The sequence below is a fragment of the Ammospiza nelsoni genome, chromosome 1 (genome assembly GCF_027579445.1).
Source record: "Ammospiza nelsoni isolate bAmmNel1 chromosome 1, bAmmNel1.pri, whole genome shotgun sequence".
NCBI lineage: Eukaryota > Metazoa > Chordata > Aves > Passeriformes > Passerellidae > Ammospiza > Ammospiza nelsoni.
The window spans coordinates 132,754,724-132,776,764 of record NC_080633.1 but is presented as its reverse complement, the minus strand read 5'-3'; the positions used below and the strand labels follow the sequence as shown (position 1 = coordinate 132,776,764).

Genomic DNA, 22,041 nt, shown 5'->3' with positions numbered 1-22,041 from the left:
ATTGTAGAATTCTTAAGGTTCAAAAAGACCTTTAGGATGATCAAGTCTGACTGTCAACGTAGCACCAGCACCATGTTCACCATTGAATCATGTCCTCAATTCCATGTGCACATGGTTTTTCAACATTTCCAGGGATGGTGAATCCCAGGTTCAGTTGTTCAGTTGGCAGTACCAGGTTAATGGTTGGACTTGATGGTCTTAGAGTCTTTTTAAATCTGAATTCCTCTATGTTTCTATTTAAATACACCTTTCATAGAGAGGGAAGGTGAAGTGTTTGTAAAAGTCCAGAAAATTATGGTTAATTTGAGCAACACAAATATTTTCTCTGACATGCTGTCCTGAACTCAGTGAAATTTGTTCCCTTGTCTGTCTTTTTTAAAACATAAATCTCTGTTTTACTGCTGACTTTTGGTGGGTTTTACAATACCTGCAGCAGGATTAGGACCTCATTATTGATTGGTACTTAACAATTGGATCACCTACATGGAGCAATATTAAGAATAATCTGTATAATTGCTATTTTTAAAATAATTCTGCAAGTTTCACTATAAGGGAAAAATACTTGACTAGACATTCAATCTCTGCAGAAATTAGAACTGCCTGAATTAGACCAATAAATGAATAAAAATATCTTTAAATGCTCATGCCTACAAGTTTTCATCCCTTTACTAGCAAAATAACACTGTCTGTAACAGGCTGAATTAGGACATGTATTTGCCAACCCTCCTTCTTGGCTATAGATAAAACAGTGACTGCTCCAGCTGCATGAGCTACAGCCTCATGCTGTGGGTTGTGCCTCGTCCTACACAGCAATACAGAGAAAAAAAAGTGAACCAATGTTCTCCTGTAATCAGTGCTGGTACATGAGAAAACCAGAAACCATGTAATCTAAGAAAACTAAGGAAACCATGTCTTAAATTATTTTAAATACTATAAAACCCCACAAAAATTCAGTAAAGTTTTTTCCTTCCTTGAAACAATTATCTCTGGGAAATTTGTCTAGCACATATTTTTACTGCAGGGTAAGGCTGCTTGTAAGTGCAGGTCTGGTGTGTCAGGGAATGTCTGTCTGTGGGTAGCCTTTTATTTAGTATCACATCCCTGAGACACACACCTAAAATTGTTTGGAATTTCTGGCTTTTGGTGCTGGTTTTGTCCATGTGCTCCTTCTTCCATCCTGTGTGAAATGGCCTTCTTGAAGGCAGAGTTGAAGGGTTTCCTGTATGAGACACACACACCTGGGTGGGGGTTTCATTGTGTAGCGGTGCAGCCCTTAACAGACCTGCAGCCTCAATGCAGTTTGTTGAAGTATGTGATCATATTTTAACAGGCAGCAAACGTACATTTCTCCTATGTACCTTTCTACATACCCCCTTTCTACATGTAGTTTCTCTTTTTATTCAACTTTATTCTCTACATTCCATAATATATTCTTTTTAATTTGTAGTCAAATCTTAAGGCCACTTTTAGAACACAAATGTGCTTAGGAAAATTTCTTCAAGGAGCCCATACATAACTTTAGCATCTGTTAGTGACTTGCTGTGAATTAAAAAGGCTTGAATATAGGTCTCCCTATAGGTAAAAAATAGCGTGATTAAATCTCTACATGTCCTTTGCAGTGGAAGCTTCCTTCTCAGTTTGTTTACAGATACTGATGGATAAGATCTTAGCGTTAAGCTGGAGACCAAGCTGTGTGGAAGTGCGCGTGTGTTTTGCAGATGATGACTGGTACCTGTGCCACGTGACCCTCCTTGCCCCAGAGGAGGAGCTGCTGTCCTGGGCCATGTACCCGTACCCGTACCTGGCGCGTGTCGACCCCGATGCGCGCAAAGGCGCGCTCGTCTACCAGCTCACGGCGCGTTGCAGCAGCCCTGAGAACGCCTCTGCTGCCATAACCTACACTCTCACTGCAGGTAGGGCCAGTCTGAAAACAAAAGGTGAAATTCTCTTTAGTTGCAAATGTTTCTTACCGAGTTTACAATTTCATGGGTAAATTTTTCCCGTGGGGAATCCTTAAAGATACAACAAGTACAGCAAACAGAAGCTGGAAGTGCTGTAAGTAAAAGTTACATGGATGGGAATCTTCCTTCTTGCCATTTTCTTTGCTTATTTTGAAATTGATGGCAGCTTTATTGTTAGCTTAAGGCTCCATTTCTTACTTGTTCTTGTCTCTTTTACACTGCTGGTCAGCAAAACAGTGTGTGTGAAAGATAAGGTGAACAACTGGAAAGGTAAAAAGTGGTGCATCCAAGGACAGAGGTGGATGAGTTGAGGATGGCTTACTTTGAAATGGTGAAAGTGCCAATGTCCTTGCTGTGGGGCATGTCTCAGAGCAGCTTTGTGCCTGTGTTGGTAGGTGGTGACGAGCGATTCCGAGTGGATAAGGACACTGGCATGATCATGACCACTGGTCTGCCTCTGACGTGGAACAAGGAGTACGTGGTGACTGTGGAAGCCTCTGATGAGCAGGGCAACCGAAGCCCCTACGCCTCCGTTTCCATCCTGGCCGGCTCCCGCCCTCCGCAGTTCACGAACATGTCCTACAGCGTGTTTGTCCCTGAAAACACTCCAGCTGGAGAAAAGTGAGTTGTGCTTGGTTGGGTGACTCCCTTCCTGCAGTCTGAGAGGGGCTTCACAGAGCACAACAGGGTGAAACTGTTGTGATTTGCTTCCTATGCATGCCATGCATATGCATTTGTCTATCACACTTTAAAATTAATGTTGTGTTTTCTAAAAGAAATTATGCCTCTTTTGATGTTTCTCCAGTGTGACATGGGTCTCCATGTGCCACATGTAGTCTGGGATGCTGGAATTATTTTAATGCTTTTGAGGTTTTAGTGCATTGCATCGTGAATTAGAACAGCCAAACTACTGCCTATGCATCTCCTAGTGACTTAAACAAATGCTTGAAGAAAAGTCTTTTAATTAACCAGATCTGGAGTTGTTTGTGTCCTGTTTGACTTGTATTTAAATTTCTAGAAAGACAAGTCATTGCCATACTTTTGAGATAACAGCAGCAGTGTGAAGTGCAAATAGGTAAAGCTCAGTCTCCAAGGGGCTCTGCTGTTGCACGGAGAGTGGCAAAGCCAAGCCACAGTGCGGAGATGCTCTCAAGCTGGCTCTGGGTTTATTGTCACTGTTCAGCTACTTGAGAGCAGAATGGGCTTTAAGGCATCTAAGGAGCAGGTAGAACAGTGCCATAAGGCCTCTAAGGAGCAGGAAACCTCCAAATAAACTGATGACCTAGGAAAAAATTGCTGGAGATGTGCCACTAATCCTTAAGAGAGACTGAATGAGAAGGAGGAGGGAAATTTCTCTACTTCACAGGAGCTTTCAGTGAGATGAGCTAAAAGTGTATTATGCTGGTGAAAGACTGGTGTGAGAGGTGGAGCTTCAAAACACAAGTCACAGTAGGGAGGTAAATATTCCTTTGATATCCTGCCAAGGTGGACAGCAGGATCTGAAAGCCCTGTGCTCCATGGGTTTCCCATCCATGTCTAAACTCATTTCTTTTCTAAATATACAACTACAGAGAAACTCAGAAGTGTAGTAGGTCACTTATTCCTGAATAACTGAGAAACTGGGGGTAAACCAGTTTCTCAGTTATTCAGGAATAAGTGCTGTCATTTCAAAGGCTACAATAGGGAAGGAAAAGATGTTTTAGTGTAAGTGGGGGTTGAAATGGGTTTTTATTTCAGCACTACTATATCGGTGAATAAGTTTGGTGAGAGAAGAGAAGGTAGATGAGCTCCCTGTAGCAAAAGTGGTTTCCAGTCTGGATACAAAACTGAGCCAAACATTGACAGAGAGTGAGCAAGACACCTTTCCTCACCCCATCCTCCTCTAGCTGCTGAGGACACAGCTTTTGTTGGTATTGTTTTGAAGCAAATGTTGTTCTCTCGTTCTTTGCAGAGTAGCAGTTGTTGAGGCTGTTTCTTTCCAGAGCCAGCCTCTTTCCTACACTCTCCTGACCAACCCCTCTGGGCTGTTCCGGGTGAGGCAAGAGAGTGGAGAGCTCAGCCTGACCCACCCCGTGGACTACGAGAGCGAGCACCACCTCTACCGCCTCCTTCTGAAAGCCATGGAAGTTGAGAGCACTCTCAGCAGTGTGACTGAGGTACTGCAATCTCTTCACTCCTACCCATGGTCTGCCAGCCCTTGCTCCAGGACCAGTTACACAGATGGATAGCCCAGCGAGGATGCTGGGCAGCAGGGAGCCTTGTAGTACAGGCAGAGATCTGGGCTCTGACCTGGGTTCACATCTGGGCTCTGCAAAAACCTCTTGTTAGTACTCTTTGACTTTGCCTCCCATCTTGGAAGTGGAGGAGAAAACACTTCTCTGTGTTCCAGGAGTAGGGTGAGAAGAATAGCATCAGAGGTGTAAGGATGGGACAGCAGCAAAAGCACTGAGTGCAACTGCAGTGTCCAGAAAAAGGTGCTCCTTTAGCAGTGTAAGAGCTAAAATCCACTCTCAGTGTGTCCTTTTTCCTCAGGTCATGGTCCATATCACCGATGAAAATGACTGTTCCCCTGAGTTCCAGCGCTCCATTTACAGCAGAGACAACGTTCCCGAAACCATTCCCGTTGGCACGTCTCTTCTGCAAGGTGGGGACCATCCTGTCACCTCTCACTTCAGTCCTGCCACAGGCCTGCTAGTTTGTTACCTTTCCATGGTCTGGCCGTGAGGGAGTGCTCTCTTGGTAAGGTGTGGATGGCAGCTTTCCTGGCAGTCTGGGGATGACTCTTAGCTATCCTGGAAGTAGAGCTGTGAGTGTCTTCAGGTGAGGATCACTGTGCTGTCCCCAAGGAGACACCCTGTGCTATCCAAGGGCAGTTAAAACAGCTGATAGGAAGTGACTTCATTTCCTTTAAATGTTGTAGCTGTCTTTTAACTCATCTTGGTAATCTTTTTGTGCGCCAGAAGCAGCTACAATTAGTTTTACTTTCCTTAATGTGTTAAGAAAAAAACCTGGGCTTTTTTTAATGGGCAGCTTGCTTTGTCAAATAGGCATTTATGCTGTATAACTGACTTTCAAAGTGTTAAAGGAAAAATATTTTGAAAGTCTGTGAATTTAAATTTATGGTTGTGGCTTACCAGTCATCATCCCATGTTTGTTTTTAACATGGCCATGTGTCACTTGCATATAAACCCTGAGTGCACAGGTGACATTTTTAGAGGCTAAAATGGTATGCTGATAAAACACTTCAGGGGGTATGGACTCTGAGAAATGAGTATGTGCCAAGGCAAGACTTAGCAAAAAGATGAAAATGTAAATTTCCCAAAGCTGGAGCTGAACTCTGCAGGTTGCAGAGGTGATAAGAAGTTTAGCATCCCTTGTGTAAGGGGGCTGCAGGGCCTGCTTTCTCTAAATATTTGCAAAGAGAGTTCAGAGCTTGTCAGACCTAATTTTTAGATTTAATTGCTCTTGGGAAGAAAGAAATTTATCAGAATAACCAAATCCTAAAATTCCTAAGCATGTGATTCTCCTTAAAGAGATGGATATTCTTCTGTCCAGAGGACTTGTAAAGCTCATAAAAATTCCACTTGTGGGGGAAAAAACTTATGCCCCATGTCCAAAGAAAGCAGAATGTCAAAGCTGTGCAATTGCATCCCACATTGTTGTCTTGCCACATGGGGTACATTTCAAGAGAAAGAGCGTCTTAGAAAAGAAAATGTGAGGTGGAAGTATAGTGGCAGTCAGTGGAAATGGGTGTGTGAAGACTCACTTGCTGTGGAAGGGCTGAGCAGGGTTGTTGGTGGCTGCAAGGGAGCTGTGCCTTGTGCAGATGAGACCTGGGCCACCAACTCTGACTGCCAAGGCAAGTGTCTCAGGAAAAAAGACAAATAGCTCTTACCCTCACTGTAGCTCCTTGAGGGATGGGATGTTGCAGCCTCAGAATGACCCACAAACCTTCAGCTGCATCACTGTGCCAGCAGGACAGGGCTTGGAGCTGTAGCTGGCAGCTCAGTCAGCTTTTGAGCCAGAGTTATCTCGCACTAAGCTAGTTCAGAACATGTGCAAAGCCAGCGCAGAGCTGCTTGTGCCTGGCATATGATCCTTAAAATATCCTTTGCAAGGCACACCAGTTTCCAGGATGGAACAAAATGGAGAGGAATGGGATTCCCAGGTGCTATTGGGAAGTAAGGCATGTTTCTGTCGTGTAGAAGTGCCACATTCCCTATTTGCCAGAAAACATCTGGGGGAAAAGAAGCATATCGTTAAGCACATAGAATGTATTTCTGTGAGTGGTTAAATGGCTCACTAATGGCTGTAGATTAAATCTGAATTTTTCAAATAAAAAAAAATTTCACATTCTGCATGCCTTTCTAAAAACAATACTTAACCACTACATTTGACAGTCTTAAATCACTGTCATTTTAGTTTTTGTGTTTTGTCTGTCAGTGCAGCAAGAGAGTGATTAACACTAAAGCCCTTGATTTTGTAGTCTGTAATACAAACATTTATTCACAGCAGGATTTGGAGAGATTTTGAACAAGATATTGAACCACTCTAAATATCCTTGTAAACAAAGATGAGTAACTTTCCATAGGCATATGCAGTTGAAATTTTTTGCAACTAAGTAGAGCAGTTCTTCAGTGTACTTTTGAAATCATTCTCTGCTCTTTTCCTATTTTGAGTTAGTATTCTGATAGAGGCAGGTTGTTTCTGCCACCCCTCTGTGGATGGTGCTGCAGCTGTTTGCTGGGGTGTCCACATGCTGCAGTCACTGTTCTGCTTGCACAAGGCTGCCACGGTGGCTGCATCTGGATCCTACTGGTAGAATAAGGAGTTTGTTTATTAACAGTGTGGGAATGATGTGAAGCCTCGTTGTTAGGCTAGAAAAACTGCAAGGTAATTGGAGAGGTGAGCTTCTGCTCTTAAAAATCACTTTTGATGCTTTGTTGTGCTGGTTTGCTGCTCCTGAGCAGATGGGACACTCAGTGTACTGAATAAACACTTACTGGGGGGAATGTTTAATCACTCTTTGTACCTTGAAGTGCCAGGTAATTAAAAAGTATATAACTGGCTGGGAGCTAATTGAATTTGAACATAGCATTCCTGGAAAGAGCGAGGAACCAGTTTATGACTGATAATGTTAACCAACGTGCATACTGATTGTGTGCTAATTACCAGTGTTGACTGCTATTTGTGCAAAGCCTTTTGTGCAGTGCTGGGATCACAGCTCTAGCAAATTCACCCGACTGAGATCACTCAGGTTGGGTTGGAGCAGAGGGAAGAGTTGTTTTGATTTTTCGCTCCCAGCCTCCTCCTAAGTTCCCAGACTCTAACCACAAAAAACAAAAACAACAAAACAAAAACAAAACGACAAAAAAAACCTTTTATGGATGAAAGAGATTTAGGTGATGCCTGTTCTCAAAAACTGACAAAAAACCAGAGTTGGCTTGGTGGCAAACGGCATAACCAAACCTCCTTTGCAGTATGACTGTTCTGTTAATTGTGTTCTCTAACAGTGTTTGCAACCGACTGCGACTCTGGCTCCAACTCTGAGATCTCTTACTTCATCCAGAGCACTGATTTTTCCATCACACGTCACGGGGTTGTCAATTCTAACCAGAGGCTGAACTTTGAGCGAGCCAACCACATGTACGAGTTTGTGGTGATCGCTGTGGACAGAGGACACCCCCCTCGCACGGGGACGGCATCTGTGCGCATCCGCATGGCCAACGTCAATGACGAGGCTCCCGTCTTCTCCCAGGCCCTGTAAGGCACCCTCAGCCCCTGCCCCGCTCTTAAATGGTGCTGGTCTGACATGTATCCTTTGTGCACCTGTAAATACCAGTGAAATTGAAGGGTAATTTCTATATAGAAAGGCTTTAGGAGTTGGACTTTCATTTCTAGAGTGTATATTAAAAAATACATCATTTGTGATACCAGTATATTGACTTTATAGAGAGAGAACAGAATGAATCAAAGACCTGTCTATACAGGGAATGATTTTGACTGTGTTGACTCCTAGGTCTCAAAGTGATTATCTATGTATAAATAGGTGACAAATAAATATGGTACTTAGCAAACTACTACTAAAATTTAATTTTAGCACCAAAAGATTGTATTGTAAGCTAATTTCATGAGCTCCTGCTTCTTTAAGACTTCCTTTTCTTTCCTGTCCTCAATTGAGAAAATTTCTATTCTTTGCACAATTTTGAAGTCTGAACATATTTTAAATACAAAACATACATATATTTATTTATAAAATTAAATACTATTTTACATTCATCTCTGTAGTATCTGATGCTTTCCATTAATATATAGGGGCATAAGAAACACTGCATGGCAGATACTAGTCCTTTTACTCAACTTTAGTAGACAGATGATCCTGTTTTACAGTACAACTTATTATGGTGCACATTGTTATACTCCAAAGGATCCTTCAAAATTATGTATATCAAAGGTACAGGATTACAATCCTAAAATAAGTACCAAATGTTGAACAAAGAAGACATACCTTGAACCAATTTAAGATTCCGTGCATGCCCAAAGCTTTATGATTGCATGCCCAAAGCTTTATGATTGCATGCCCAAAGCTTTAAAAAGCCATTCATAGTGAGTTCATACTGTTGCTGATGGTTAAGAGGGTGATGGTTATTCTGACACTTGTGTGCTGCCATTGCTCCCTTGTGTCCATCAGTTACAGGACCTTCCTTTCGGAAGATGCTGGTCCCGGCACCTTGGTGGCGACTGTTCGGGCAGAGGACCCTGATGGGGACGGGCTGCTCTATCTGATTACAGGGGGCAATGAGGAGGGCAACTTTGAGCTGGATAGCCAGAAAGGTAAGGAAAGAGGGTTTAGAACTCAGGTATTTACTGTCTAATCTCTATTGATTCTGCCCCACCTGTGTCTCAAGAACCATAAGAAAGCTCCGTATTTATATAATCCGCAGATGGGAATGCTTTGTATCAGTGAGCATTAGTTCTTTGATATGATGGTCGTTCTTTAACTATCAGCCAAAACTTGGGATCCTGGTCCAAGTCTGTGCAGACTAACATGAACAGTTACAGTGCTTTGCTACCAAAATACAGTAACTGTTCAGAGAAATGTGATGCTCACTTGATTTTGTGTGTTTACAGAGCAAATTAACATGACACTTTATGCTTCCAAATTCAGGTATCATTAAACTCCGCAGAAACCCACCACCCAGCCTGAAAGGGCCACAGTACACCCTGAATGTCACTGCCATAGATGACAATGCCTCGGGGGGACCCACTCCTCTGAGCAGTTTTGCTGAGGTTATTGTAGGAATTAATGACGTTAATAACAACAAGCCGGTCTTTAGAGAGGTGAGATGTCTTTCTGCAGATACTCTTTTCCCATCTAAACTATAACTGGGGTAATAGTCTCTATTGCTACTGGTGGCTGCTGGTGGGCTGAAGGGTCTGTGTGTGCAGAGCAGAAGGAACTTGTAAGTGAACAGAAGACAATTCTCTTCCTAGAGGAAGTGTAAAATCTTCATCCTCCTTTTCCCTTCCTCTCCCTTAGAGATTGATTTCTTTGTGTGCATAAGTAATAGTAGTGATTTCCTTCCAAGTTTTTCCCAGACCTGCTGGAAGAAATATTGACACTGTGCAGCAGATTCACATGACTCTGTGTAATATTTAGGGTCGGATGTTTGGGTGTGTTTTTAGTGCGCTTACTACAGTGACAGCACCTGGGTTCTGGAGAACCAGCCTCCAGGCACGCATGTGCTGCAGGTGGAAGCCTATGATGCAGACCTTGGCATCAATGGAGAGGTGAAGTATGGGCTCATGCACCGAGATGGAGCTTCCCTTGGCTTCAGCATTGATCCAGACACAGGTCAGTATCTTTAGGTTACTGAGAAAAAATGAAAATTGTACGTTGTATTGTAATAAAAATACCTCTGTATCAGTATGTTCATGTGGGCTCATGCTTAACCATGTAACTGCAGGGTTAGCTGTGACAGTTTATAGGATAAACACTGGAAAATGCTCAGGGTATGTAAATACCCATGCACATCGATTAGATATGATTAGATTAGATTAGATTAGATTAGATTAGATTAGATTTAATGAAGGTTGTAGTGATTCAAATCATAGTAGCATATAATGGTTTGGGTTGGAAAAGACCTAAAAGATTATTTATTTCCAACCCCCTGCTGTGAGCAGGGACATCTTCCACTAGACCAGGTTGCCCAATGCCTCATCCAACCTGGCCTTGAACACTTCCACAGCTTCCCTGGGCAACTTGTGTTGGGCAGTGTCACACCACCCTCACAGTAAAGAATTTCTTCCTAATCTAAACCTGTTCTCCCTCAGTTTAAAGCCATTACCATTTTTCATATCACTATATGCCCACAGACCCTCTCCAGATGTTGTGTAAGTCACCTTTAGTTACTGGAAGGTGCTGTAAGGTCTCCCTGGAACCTTCTCTTCTCCAGGCTGAAAAATCCCAGCTCAGTCTGTCTTCACAGGAGAGGTTTCCAACTCTCTGATCATCTTCATGTCCCTCTTCTGGATTCACAGATCTACATCCTTCTTCTATTGAGGGTTCCAAATGCAAATTAAATAGGGAAACCAATCCCAGTTCAATAAGAAGATAGAAATGTGTTCTGTATCAATTACCTTCTTATTTGGATCAAGAGTAGCTATAAAAATGCACAGCAGAAATTATGATTTTTACAGGTAAAGTTTATTCTTCCCTATGATGTGGCCACAGTTTATTTCTCATTTCATGCACAAATAGGAAATCCAGTGCACTGCAGGCAAAACCCTTATACCAGAACAGGGCAATGATGTATTTATATACGATTTATTTCAAATGAAGATGTTATGTAGTTGTTGATGTTTCTATAGTCAAAATAGGAAAATGGGATATTGTTATCTCCAGGGCTGTGCAGGAGATTGGAAAGGATGACAACAGAGCTGAAGAACTCTGAGCATAGGGAGAAAAATAGGTCTAGAAGTGGCCACAAGAAGGTCAGTTTGAAATCTGCTAACCAGAAGAAAATAGCTGAGGTAGGGAGAGACTTGATTAGTAGGGAGGAAAACCTGAAGATTTGTAGGAAATGGTTTGGTTTATCCACTATACGATTTTACCCAATTTTAATCTGTTCAATGAGACAGCCTCCAACTCCTGTAGCAGAGGTTACTTTGGTCATGTCGCTTGTGTCTTCTGTGCTGTGACTCTTCCTCAAGTAATAATAAGCTGATTCAGTTACTTGGACTAAACCTAGAGAGGCTCTTCAATGAGAAGGAGAAAGTCCTGTGCTCCATGAACCATGAGATAACAAGATACTCAGACTGAGCTTTTTATCAGGGCAGCAGGAAAATGTGGAATGTGAGGAGAGGAGAGACAAGAGAACTGGAGCTGGTCTAGTCCAAGAACACATTGCAGGATCGGTGAGGATCGAGCCTCACGGCTGTGCTGCACGCAGCCAGAGCTTCCTTTTGTGCAGGAGTTGTGCAGGTTGCTCTCTGCAGACCCAGTCCTGAGGCTGTGGCAGGCAGCACAGGAGTGTCTGTGTTGGCAGGAGTCATCACCACCACGCAGAGTTTCGACCGGGAGCAGCAGCGGGAGCACACTCTGTCTGTCACGGCCACGGACCGGGCGCGGGAGCCGCTGATCGGCGTGTGCCAGCTCACCGTGCTCATCGCCGACCTCAACGACAACGAGCCCAAGTTTGAGAACAGCCGCTACCAGTGTGAGTGCTGCTAACTGCTTGTCCCAGTGCTGCCACAGGAATTGGCTAGGAGGTTATTCCTTGTAACAGCAGTCAGTCTGTTAGGTGACCAATCTTCCTTTGTTTCCCACTAAGCCAGTTACTGTTTAACCCATCATCAGTAGGAATGAGCAGAATTAACCAGTGCTCTTTAGTCACTGCAGTTCTCTTAAAAACATTTACATACTCACTCCTACAGATGAGGCAGGTCTGATCCCTTCTCTTTGCAGCTTTTCTCTGCACACTAAATTTTTCCACACTAAATTTTTATTTGATGTCCCAAAACAAAACATGACATCCTAGCTTGGAAATCATCAACCCTGACCACAAGTACAATTGTCATCGGTGTTGCTGTAGCATGATATTTCTGTTTGAATAGACTGAAGTGGCATTTATGTCTTGTCAAACAGCACAGAATCCTTGGTTTCCAGGCTGCCTTTGGCTGGGAGCCAATGCCTGCTGTGTCTGTCCTGCTGAGCTAGCTTTTCCCATTTGACCTGGTGACATTCCCTTTTTCATCCCCACATGATATGCTTTACATCGATCTATTGTTTAATTTGACTTGATGCTTCTCCAGTAGAATCCTGCATTTCATTACACTTGGACTCTCTACATCTAAAGTCATGAGTATAATCTCTAGCTGTTGGACTGGAACAGGTCCTTCCTTGCATAATTGCTTGAAAATGGAAAAAAAAATGTTGCTGATGCATCTGCCAACAGCTTCATTTTGGAGTTTTTTTGCCACTTGTGTGGAAATGTCATGGAGGGCAAAGCAGTGACCAATGCCCTATTAAAATGAAGATGGCTTATAAGAAAATTGTCTTTAACATCACAGATGCCACCATTTTAGAAGGATTCAAAAATAAGTTGGATGTTTATATTTTAGGAGTTTAACAAGAAGTGACCTGCTGGGAAATATGCTAAATATACATCCACATCTCAAAGTTATGTACAAGGACAGAAGGAAAATTGTCTTGCACCTTTTAAAGTATCTTGTAGTGACTAATTCTAAGTGCCAAATTCATTAAAATGTGTAGATTTGGAATAGCCATTTCTACAGTCTTACCAGTGTCTTCTGCAAACCTTGCCAAAGCAGCACTGAGAAGTTGAGTAGGAATGATCTTTCTGGAGAGAAATATTTTTGAGTGGAGCAAAGGTAGAGGTAATGTTTGTGCGAAGATGAACCTTTTATTCCACCATCACACGTGTCCTTCAAGTGAAACTGCCCAGGATTCTTTTTCAAAAGCTGTGAAGCTGAGAGGTTGCATTTGTGATTATGGTGGCTTCAGCACTTTGAGAAACAGGCAGGGTTTTTTTCTTTTTTCATGAACAGAGGGTACTGGCAAAGGTTCTGAAGAAAGGCAGCTGTTTGAGATGGCAAACCTGCAGATAACGAGGTCACCTTATGCCTAGCACTTTCCCAGTGTCTCTACATAAGTAATCAATGCTTGAACGTCACAGAATTAAAAATAGCTTTTTCCCTAACAAGATCAAAGGCCATTAGTCATAGGTTTCTATTCATCCTGGCAACTGCTGGTTCTTTGCTCTCAGCACTAGGATGTTGGTTAAATTCCTGATTTAGCCATGCATCTTATCATCTGTCTGCGAAACAGACATTAAAGAAATGCTAAACTGTAGTAGGGATGGTACAGTAAACGTTAAAGTTGTGTCAGAAGCAAGCAAAGCACCTGAAATGAGAGACTACCACCCTTCCAAGTAACTTTGTCTTTTTTATTACAATGCAATTTAACTGAATTTGGCTGTTAAAGACAGCATAAACACACACACACACACACACACAAGCCTAAACACAAAAAAGGAGAATTTTACAGTGATTTATGGCAGTTAATTCAATTTTCATTAATCTGTCTTAGTGCTGGTAAATCTCTTGTGAGATTTGTCTGTTACTTGTCTGTCACTGACATACCAAAGACAAGAATCCCAGGACAGTTAAATGGCACAGGGACAAGTGAAGCCAATTAAATCTCAAATTACTGCTCATAGAGCAAGTGGTTGCTGCTGTTTAAAGTTGTACTGCTCCACTACTACACACTGTAGGCATTAAAGGAGAAGACCAAAACAGAAAACATGACTGCTCCATAAGCAGTTCTGATTATCCCACATCAAAAATGCTAAAGGACACACATATAAAGGACATCAAAGATATGAAATCGTTTCTGAACAAGACACAAATTAACAGACTGACTGGGTTGCCTAAACCCAACTGCAACAGCCTTCCCGCAGTCAGCTTTAATACCCTGAGCTAGTGGAGCCTTAGTACAGGGAAACAGCTCAAAAACACAATCAGGCAAGCACACATAGCTACCTGAAAGAGGAATTGGCACTGGATGGCTGAGGATAGAGGGAAGAGCTGGACCAAAAATCAGTGCAATGTAAAGATGAGTGTGGAAGAGACACAGACAGCAGGGATGGGATGGTTTCATATGAAACTGTGCTTCACAGAGTGGATGAGAGCAGGAAATGACTGCTCATGATTTCCCATCATTTTGTTGGTGTCCCTTCCAGAAATCAGGCCTTAGGAAGACAAAATTAATTATTCTTCTGTGCAGTGGGCTCTTCAAATGCATGACTTTGCCAGCAGATTTTTAGATGACAATTGCGTGAGCAGGTTCAAAGAAGGATTGGTCTCTCTAGAACTACAGGCAGAAAGACACGACTTCTGACACAGGTGGATTTCTGGGAACAGGGAGTGAAACTTAAGGAAAGAGACATACATAAAATGATCCTTGCCCTTGCCCTGGGCAGTTTTTCCAAAACACTGTGGGGCTGGAGGCATTTTTTCTGTGACCTGAGTCTTTGTGCTTTGCAATTACCTAGTGCCTCCCACTGGCAGTGCTGCTGGCACCACTCATATTCAAGACTAATTCAATTCACACAGAATTCCCTTTGATACCAACCTGCTTTTATTATCAAAAATCTCTGCACTATCATTAGCTGAGCCCAGCAGGCTGGGCTGTGATCCAAAGCAGTGGGCATGTGAGCTGCTGTGGGGTTGCCAGCACCACCCTGGAGTGGCACCAGTGCTGGCAGCAGCAGTGTCAGTAAATCTGCACCACCAGCAGCTCACTTAACAACCCAGCGTGGCAGGGGAGAGGGAGGGGAAGCTGAAAGAGAACTACAGACACTGTTGGTGACAGTACTTTATAACCTGCTTCAGTACAGAAACATTTAATCTCCCATGAAGGGAACAATGACGTTTTACAGGGGTATTTCTTTACAAATACAGCCTGCTAAACCAGAGCAGACCTGCTGACAGGATCTTTGTCTTTTCAAAGACTTCCTCAGCGAAGACACTCCGGTGGGGACGAGTTTCCTCCGAGTTGCAGCTCACGACAGTGACCAGGGTGTGAATGCTGCTGTCACATACTCAATGCTAGAGCATCAGCTGGAATACTTCCAGATCAACCCCAGCACAGGCTGGGTGTACGTGAATTGCCCACTACCCCAGGTAATGTGAGAGTCCAGCCCCTCAAATCCATTGCAGAGGGTTAATTGCAATATTTTCAAGCATCCCGTGCCTCTGTTTCCCAGACAATGCGCATCAGCCGCTATATTGTAGCCACAGATGGCGGGAACAGAAGCAGCACCGTGGAGCTGACGGTGACTGTCACCAGTGCACTGAGCCAGCCCCCACAGTGGGAACAGAGCTCTTACTGGGTCACCATCCCCGAAAACACCATTCGTGACACCAGGATTGTGGTAGGTTAAAAGCTTGATTACTTCCCTCCCTCTTCATTTCCACTTCTTCCTCTGTTGTGCTCTATGTCAGAAGTTCACAGATGCCTACTCTGCAGCCTTGCTGCATTGCACTGTGCCCTTATGAGCCTTCACTGCTCTGTACCCGTTAAAGTTTGCCAGGTGTACCTGTCACAGAACAGGGGGGCATTTCAGCTGGCAGCAGTTTGCCCAGTGAATTCTTACATTACAGGAACAGGACTTGTGCACTGCCAAAGGAAGAAATGCTTGTGTGTTCCCTCCAAGAGCCAGCTCCTCACTCCTCCATCCTCATCCTCAGTGGCTGTGCTATCTGCTTGTGTCTTTCTTAAAGCTTTTCTCAGTTTAGCACAAGAGTGTGGAATGACATAGCTTGCTTTGGACTCTTCAAACCCAAACCAATTCCTTTTTAACCCATAGAGATTTAGTCTTTAAGGACAGAAGACTTAGTCTTCTGTATATTGCCACATAATTCCTGCCTTCCTCCTCCTGCATGTAATATTGAAGCACTTGGAAAAAATTTAGGGTTTGAGTTTTTCTTCTGTAACTTGCGGAGTAAAATGTACAATTCAGTGGAGAAATGGTCTCCTTATGGATCAGTTTTGCTTTGGAAGGAGCAGAGTGGAGGGATTTCCTATAGCTGTGCTGCAGTTCTGACTCTGAACATTTACAGGCAGATAAATTGCTTGTTGATTTAACACCTGCTAGATATTGTAAAATAAAACTCAGCTCTGTAAATGTTTCTGTTTTGTCTGTTACCTGAGTCATACAGGTGAGTATGTTCTTGGAGAACATACATGTGTGTGTGTTTCTGCCATCAAACTCATCACCCAACACTTGCAACCCCGTGCTTCATGAATGTATGTGGTGGCTCTTTTCTTCTTCAGACCATCAAAGCCACATCCCCTCTTGGTGATCCCAGGGTCACGTATAACCTGGAGGAGGGTCAAGTTCCAGAGACTAACATGCCAGTTCGTTTCTATCTGAAGCCAAACAGAGCTGATGGATCTGCTTCTCTTCTAGTCGCTGAACCACTTGACTTTGAGACTACTAAGTTTTTCACCCTGACAGTCCGGGCACAAAACGTAGCAATGACTCCTTTAGCTTCCTTTGCCACTGTGTGTGTGAATATAACAGGTAAGCTTTGCTGCTGTTCAGAAAAATATTATTTTTAGTATAATGCCATGAATTAAGGTAATATCCATGAAATGCCAAGCCACCTCAGAATACTTTGTATTTTTCTATACTGTAAATAGTTCTGCAGTCATTAAAGAGGTCTGTCTGAGGCAATTCCTAAGTACAGCCATCAAATGTGGAGATGTGGTAGTGCAAAAATGAGCTGTTTGAATGTTTAGGCAGCACTGTAGTTCTGTAAAGGTACTTAGAAAGATTTTCTTTCGAAAGGAGGAAAAACCTAGTACTTGTTCCCAAGCTATTGAAAGGAGATGAGTATTACTGAAAATACTCTGTGCTATAGAAAGCAAAACAGCTCAGATAGGCCAGGTTTGTGTTGGATATCTGTTTAGGGGTTTTTGTTACATTCAGTATTTTCCATTGCATACTGAGATTACAGGCACGAAATTTATCCTTATGATAAATGCAATTTTCAAAAATTTGATCCAAACCTCCTTATAGTGGGGTCTTTTCATAAGGCTCTGTTCCAGTAGATCCACATAAAACTATAAATCTGATATTAATCCCTGTTTTTGCAGGATTAGTGGAGTTACTTTTGTTAGGCAGACATCCAAATGAAAATATGAATAAATGAAGTCTCCAGCAAAAACATTTGTCTTGCCCACCACCATAGAAATGAAAATGGGGTAGTAATTTGAAAGGGAATCCAACTTTCCTGCTTCAGTTTATCACAGCATTGTCCTGTCTTTCACAATCCACCAATGCAAAACCCCTCCAGGCTGTAGCGCAGGGTCTGAGCCTCATTGTAGGTTATGGATCCTGTCCCAAAAGGTTTTTCATGTAGTGCAGTTATTGGTACCAGAATTTGGCAGAAACTTTATTCTGCTCACAAGAAAAAATCCTTTTTCAGCAATTTAGCTGTGGATGAAAGCCCTCCTGGTCCTGGCATTTACAGACTTAGTATATCTCTGGTCAAACCATTAGCCACTATCTCAGCTGGGATCAGGCCACTGTTTCCCAGAAACTGCCCAGTGTCTATAAAATGTCTCCTGATTGCTACCATGAGAATGAGAAAACCCAGAGCAGGATTGCTTATTACTATAATCCTTAAAAGTCCTTCCTCCAAGCAAAATACAACTGTGGGGAAAATACCAAAAAACCACAAAAGTAAACAAAAAAGTTTTAAAATATTTTCTTACCATGATCCTCATCACCTCCTTTTTCAGATGTCAATGACAATGTTCCTTTCTTCATGTCTTCTAACTATGAGGCGTCTGTGCCAGAAGGAGCAGATGTTGGCACGTCCGTGGTTCAGGTGTTAGCTATGGACTTGGATTCTGGCCTACATGGAGAGGTTTGACCTTAATCCAGTTCCTTTCCTCACCATACTCAAGCTGTGGTACTGTAATTAGTGAGAACGTGCAGGGTAATGAGCCACCAGCAGTTCTTACACTTGTCAAGCATTTGTGTGTCTTATGGCTGGTGTGCCTCTCACGGGATGCAGGAGAGAAGATGCCAGAAGTGACCTCAGGGTCCTGCAGCTCATCCTGATCCAGCAACCATGACAAAGCACTGCTGCATGATTCTCTGGGCTGCTCCCACGACAAGACAAGTGGCTGTGGCTGCAGGACATGTTTTCAAACTCCTGCCTCTTTAGCTCATTTTTTAATTGACCATCAGTGATTATTGTCAGTTATTCACAGCGTTTTAAGTATGGTCGATTAAACACCATCATTGGTCAAACCAGCATTTGACCATCATAGTAATAATGACCCAAGCCTAGGAAAGAGCAGAATTCTGAAGGGAATTGCTCATTTTCTTTGCATTTTCCTGAGCCATTTCTAAAAATCCTACTAGCTCTTCTGTGAAGAAACTCTAGCTAGTGGAGATTCTGGGAACTCTGCTGTTCTGGAACTGTCATTTTGTAGCTTCTGAAGAGCAACCTGTGTGGTAGAACAGTTGGTGCTGCTCTGGGCAGGACTTGAGAGTGGGGACTGAACTGGTGTTTTTTCGGAGAATGACTTTTATTAAAGGGAAAAATGTGAATAGCTTTCATTGGTGGAGGTTTTCATTTATTCAGTCTCATTGAACAGGACCCAAATTATTAGTTTGTTTGTTTGTTTCTTTGTTTGTTTGTTTTGGGTTTTGTTTTGGTTTTGTTTGTTTTGGGTTTGTTTGTTTTTGTTTTTTTTTTTAATCAGAAGCACAGTGAATTACTAGAAGCTGAGGAGACACCAGGGAAAATGCCAGTCCATACATTCTCTCTCCTTCTGTTATTCTTGATCTTTCTTAACTGGCCACTGTTGGAGATTAGATACTGGTCTTGATGTGCCTTGATGTCACTGGTACAGATGTTCTTCAGTTTGAGAATTCTCCACTTTTTATATAAAAATAAACAAAATACTTAGAAAAAAATTGTTCAGGTGATCTGTCTTTCCTCAGAATGTTGCTACTTTGCAGACACAACCAGGAGGCTACTGAGGAAGGGGGAAGTCACAGCACTTAGACATACAAATGAAAATTGAAAATGTAACCTCTTTTAATAACTTCCTTTTTAGGTTCACTACTTAATATTAAAAGATGCTAATGAGGATTATCAGTTCTTCACCATTGAACCTGAGACAGGAATTATTTATACCCAGGCATCTTTTGACAGAGAGAAAAGAGCCTCTTACTTGATTGAAGTTCAGTCTCAGGACTTATCAGAATCTGCTAGACCTGGTGTTCATGGGCAGCCCAACACAGGTAAAACTAAGAAGGAATTCTGTATTGGGCTTTTTAACTTTCATAGGCTTGGCAGGTATGTGAGCTGTTTGGAATAAAGCAGGGTATTCCACCTCTGCCATTTCTCCTCTGTGTTCCTCCTGCATGTCTCAGACACAGCCTACGTGAGGATTTTTGTCAGCGATGTGAACGACAACGCCCCGGCATTTCCTCAGTCAGTGTATGAGGTCAGCATGGATGAGGACAGGGAGGTGGGGAGTCCTGTTGTGACAGCAACAGCAGATGATGAAGATGAGGGTGAGTGGCCCCTGCATGTCCTTTTAAATCCTTTTCATGTTAATGTGTGTTTGTGTGTAGGGCTACTTCCTACATGGACAAACAGCTCTCTGCACTCAGGAGACAATTCCATGTTTCAAACATTTGTAAAAGTGGGGAGAGAAGTTCTGGGTGTCTATGAGTGCTGTCTTTAATTAGGTGCTCAGGTTTGTAGTGCAAAGATTAAGTTAGCTGGCAATGTCTTTGGGGCAGAATGAAATCAGCCTGAATCACAACACTGCTGTAACTTTATACACTTTCCAGAGCACATGCGTGCTTTTTGCTGACTCCTGTGCTTTCAAGATCTCCCTAGGAGTCAGTTCTATTTCCCACTATTGTAAAAAAATCAAGTTGTGTTTTTTGGTGTGTTAGTGGGTTAAATATACTTGCGGAAGAAACTGACAAACAGTGGAAAATGTGGGATGGCATGGCCAGAAATGAAGTCAGGAAGAAAGGGAAAGTCAGACCTTCCATTTGGGCTCACCCTGACACCAGCTGTGATGGTGTGAAGCTACCCCTACAGTGTGGTGAGACCAGATGGACAGAGCCAGTCCAACAGCATGTACAACATGCTGACAACAGTCAGTCCCTGTCTTTGCATTTTGGTTGCTTTTGTGAGCTGGTCCAGCTCAACTTGCTGAAGAGGAACAAATCTGTTGGTTAAAAGAAGGCAAGCCAGTGACAGAGCCCGGATAAGAGCCAGAGGGACGTGTTGCTGGGAGCAGGTGAGAGCTGACTGTTCTTTCAGTGACAGTGCTGCAAAGCCTTTTCACTTTCTAGCCATCCATATTGCTCTAGTCATGTCATCCACAGCTGACTCACAACTTAAAAAGCTGAATGTTCTTCTTGCTCCTAGCAGCTCACCTATTTAATTTAGGAAATGACTTTGTATACTGAAATGCAATTTTTTTTTTTTTACCTTTCCAAATAAGTAAACAGGAAGCACTAAACTATTTGTTGTTGTTCCTAAAAGTTTTACAGCAAACAAAGAGCTGTTGTTGCGCAGGTGGAGTGTTCGAAGATGAATTCTTGCTCAAAATAGAGGACTTCTGTTTTATTTTAGCACCACCCAGTGGTTTAAAAAAAGTTGAGGAATACTGGCATTTGAAATGGGAGGCTTAGGAAACATTGATTTTCTTGTATTTTCAGAGTATGTTACATTTTTATTATTGGCAAATGAATGCACAATGATTTAGAGGCACACAGTCTCTCCATTATCAATCAACAAGTGCTTGTCTGTGTCTGTAAATTATACTTGTAAATATAAATGCAAACCTAGCCTCCTATCTACTACACACAAAACCTTCAAATTTCATATACAGATCATTCTGTGTGTGTTTTTATGTTTTATCTCACAAGCACACACCACAACAATCTTGGAAAATAAGGTTTCTGTTGGATACATGTCCTTTGTGCATAGCTGGATTGAACATTTCATAGAGAGAACAGGGGACAATTGTTTCTTTCTCTTATAGGTGCAAATGCCAAACTAAGGTATCAGATCACTTCAGGAAATGTGAAAGGGGTTTTTGATGTGGAACCTGAGATTGGAACTGTCTTCATTGCTCAGCCTCTGGATTATGAACAAGAACAACATTATGAGCTCCGGCTTGTAGCTTCTGATGGAAAATGGGAAAACCACACTCTTATCATCATCAATGTTGTCAATAAGAACGATGAAGCACCAGTCTTCACTCAGAATGAATACCAGGGCAGTGTCTTGGAGGAGCTCACTGATCTGCCTGTACTTGTCCTAAAGGTAAAGCAGTTTCCACAAAGCAGGGCAAAACCTGGCTTTGTGTTCAGCCAATCCCATCCATTCACACAAATACAAAAAGATAGTGCATTTAGGGTGGGTGAGGCCTGTTATTAGGACTTAGCTAGCAACTTTCTGTAAAGAATAGAATAAAGTAAACCTGGTAATTTTTCGTGGTGGACTTGCTCTCCTCACCTACATAAATAGCGGCTGGTTTTGATCTTAGAGTCTTTTTCAAACTGATTTCTAGTTATTGGAAAATGGGATAATTTCCTTTACAAAGAAGATTTGGCACATTTTGAGTAACTCTATAAGCACAGAATGGTTGGCATGTGTACTTTATGCATGTAATGGTTAAATTTTTGCTACCAAATAAACTTTACCAGGGATTGTTCTTTGACTCCAGCTCAGTCATCTTCATTGTTTTGTTGTTAGAGCAGCTCTTGGTAGGTCCAACTAGCAATCTCCTAAACAATCCCTGGATATAAATCAGGAGCTGGGAGCTCTCTCTGGCCTATGCTGATAATCAGCTTGGATGTATGGCCTGTTTTCACAGCAGTCTGTAAACTCAGAGAGAATCAGCCTCTGCATGCCTTTGTATTCCAGCTCCAAAATTTTCACAACAAATATTTTCTCAGCAGAACTGTTATTATTTTGATTCTTCCTACAGTTTTTTCTC

General features: G+C 42.4%; 1 protein-coding gene across 1 annotated transcript in view; it reads left to right on the top strand.

The window, feature by feature from the left end:
- The first annotated feature begins 1,606 nt into the window (after positions 1-1,606).
- The window catches only part of LOC132078095 (neural-cadherin-like), a 40,921-nt gene continuing 20,486 nt past the window's right edge, over positions 1,607-22,041 (top strand). The window contains exons 1-16 of the mRNA XM_059480008.1: positions 1,607-1,913; positions 2,357-2,582; positions 3,913-4,117; positions 4,494-4,605; positions 7,475-7,724; positions 8,653-8,795; positions 9,130-9,302; positions 9,648-9,816; positions 11,510-11,680; positions 14,995-15,167; positions 15,251-15,418; positions 16,321-16,570; positions 17,794-17,921; positions 19,126-19,312; positions 19,445-19,588; positions 21,082-21,365. Of these exons, the coding sequence (XP_059335991.1) occupies positions 1,607-1,913; positions 2,357-2,582; positions 3,913-4,117; positions 4,494-4,605; positions 7,475-7,724; positions 8,653-8,795; positions 9,130-9,302; positions 9,648-9,816; positions 11,510-11,680; positions 14,995-15,167; positions 15,251-15,418; positions 16,321-16,570; positions 17,794-17,921; positions 19,126-19,312; positions 19,445-19,588; positions 21,082-21,365 (3,090 nt within the window). The remainder of the gene's footprint in view (positions 1,914-2,356; positions 2,583-3,912; positions 4,118-4,493; positions 4,606-7,474; positions 7,725-8,652; positions 8,796-9,129; positions 9,303-9,647; positions 9,817-11,509; positions 11,681-14,994; positions 15,168-15,250; positions 15,419-16,320; positions 16,571-17,793; positions 17,922-19,125; positions 19,313-19,444; positions 19,589-21,081; positions 21,366-22,041) is intronic.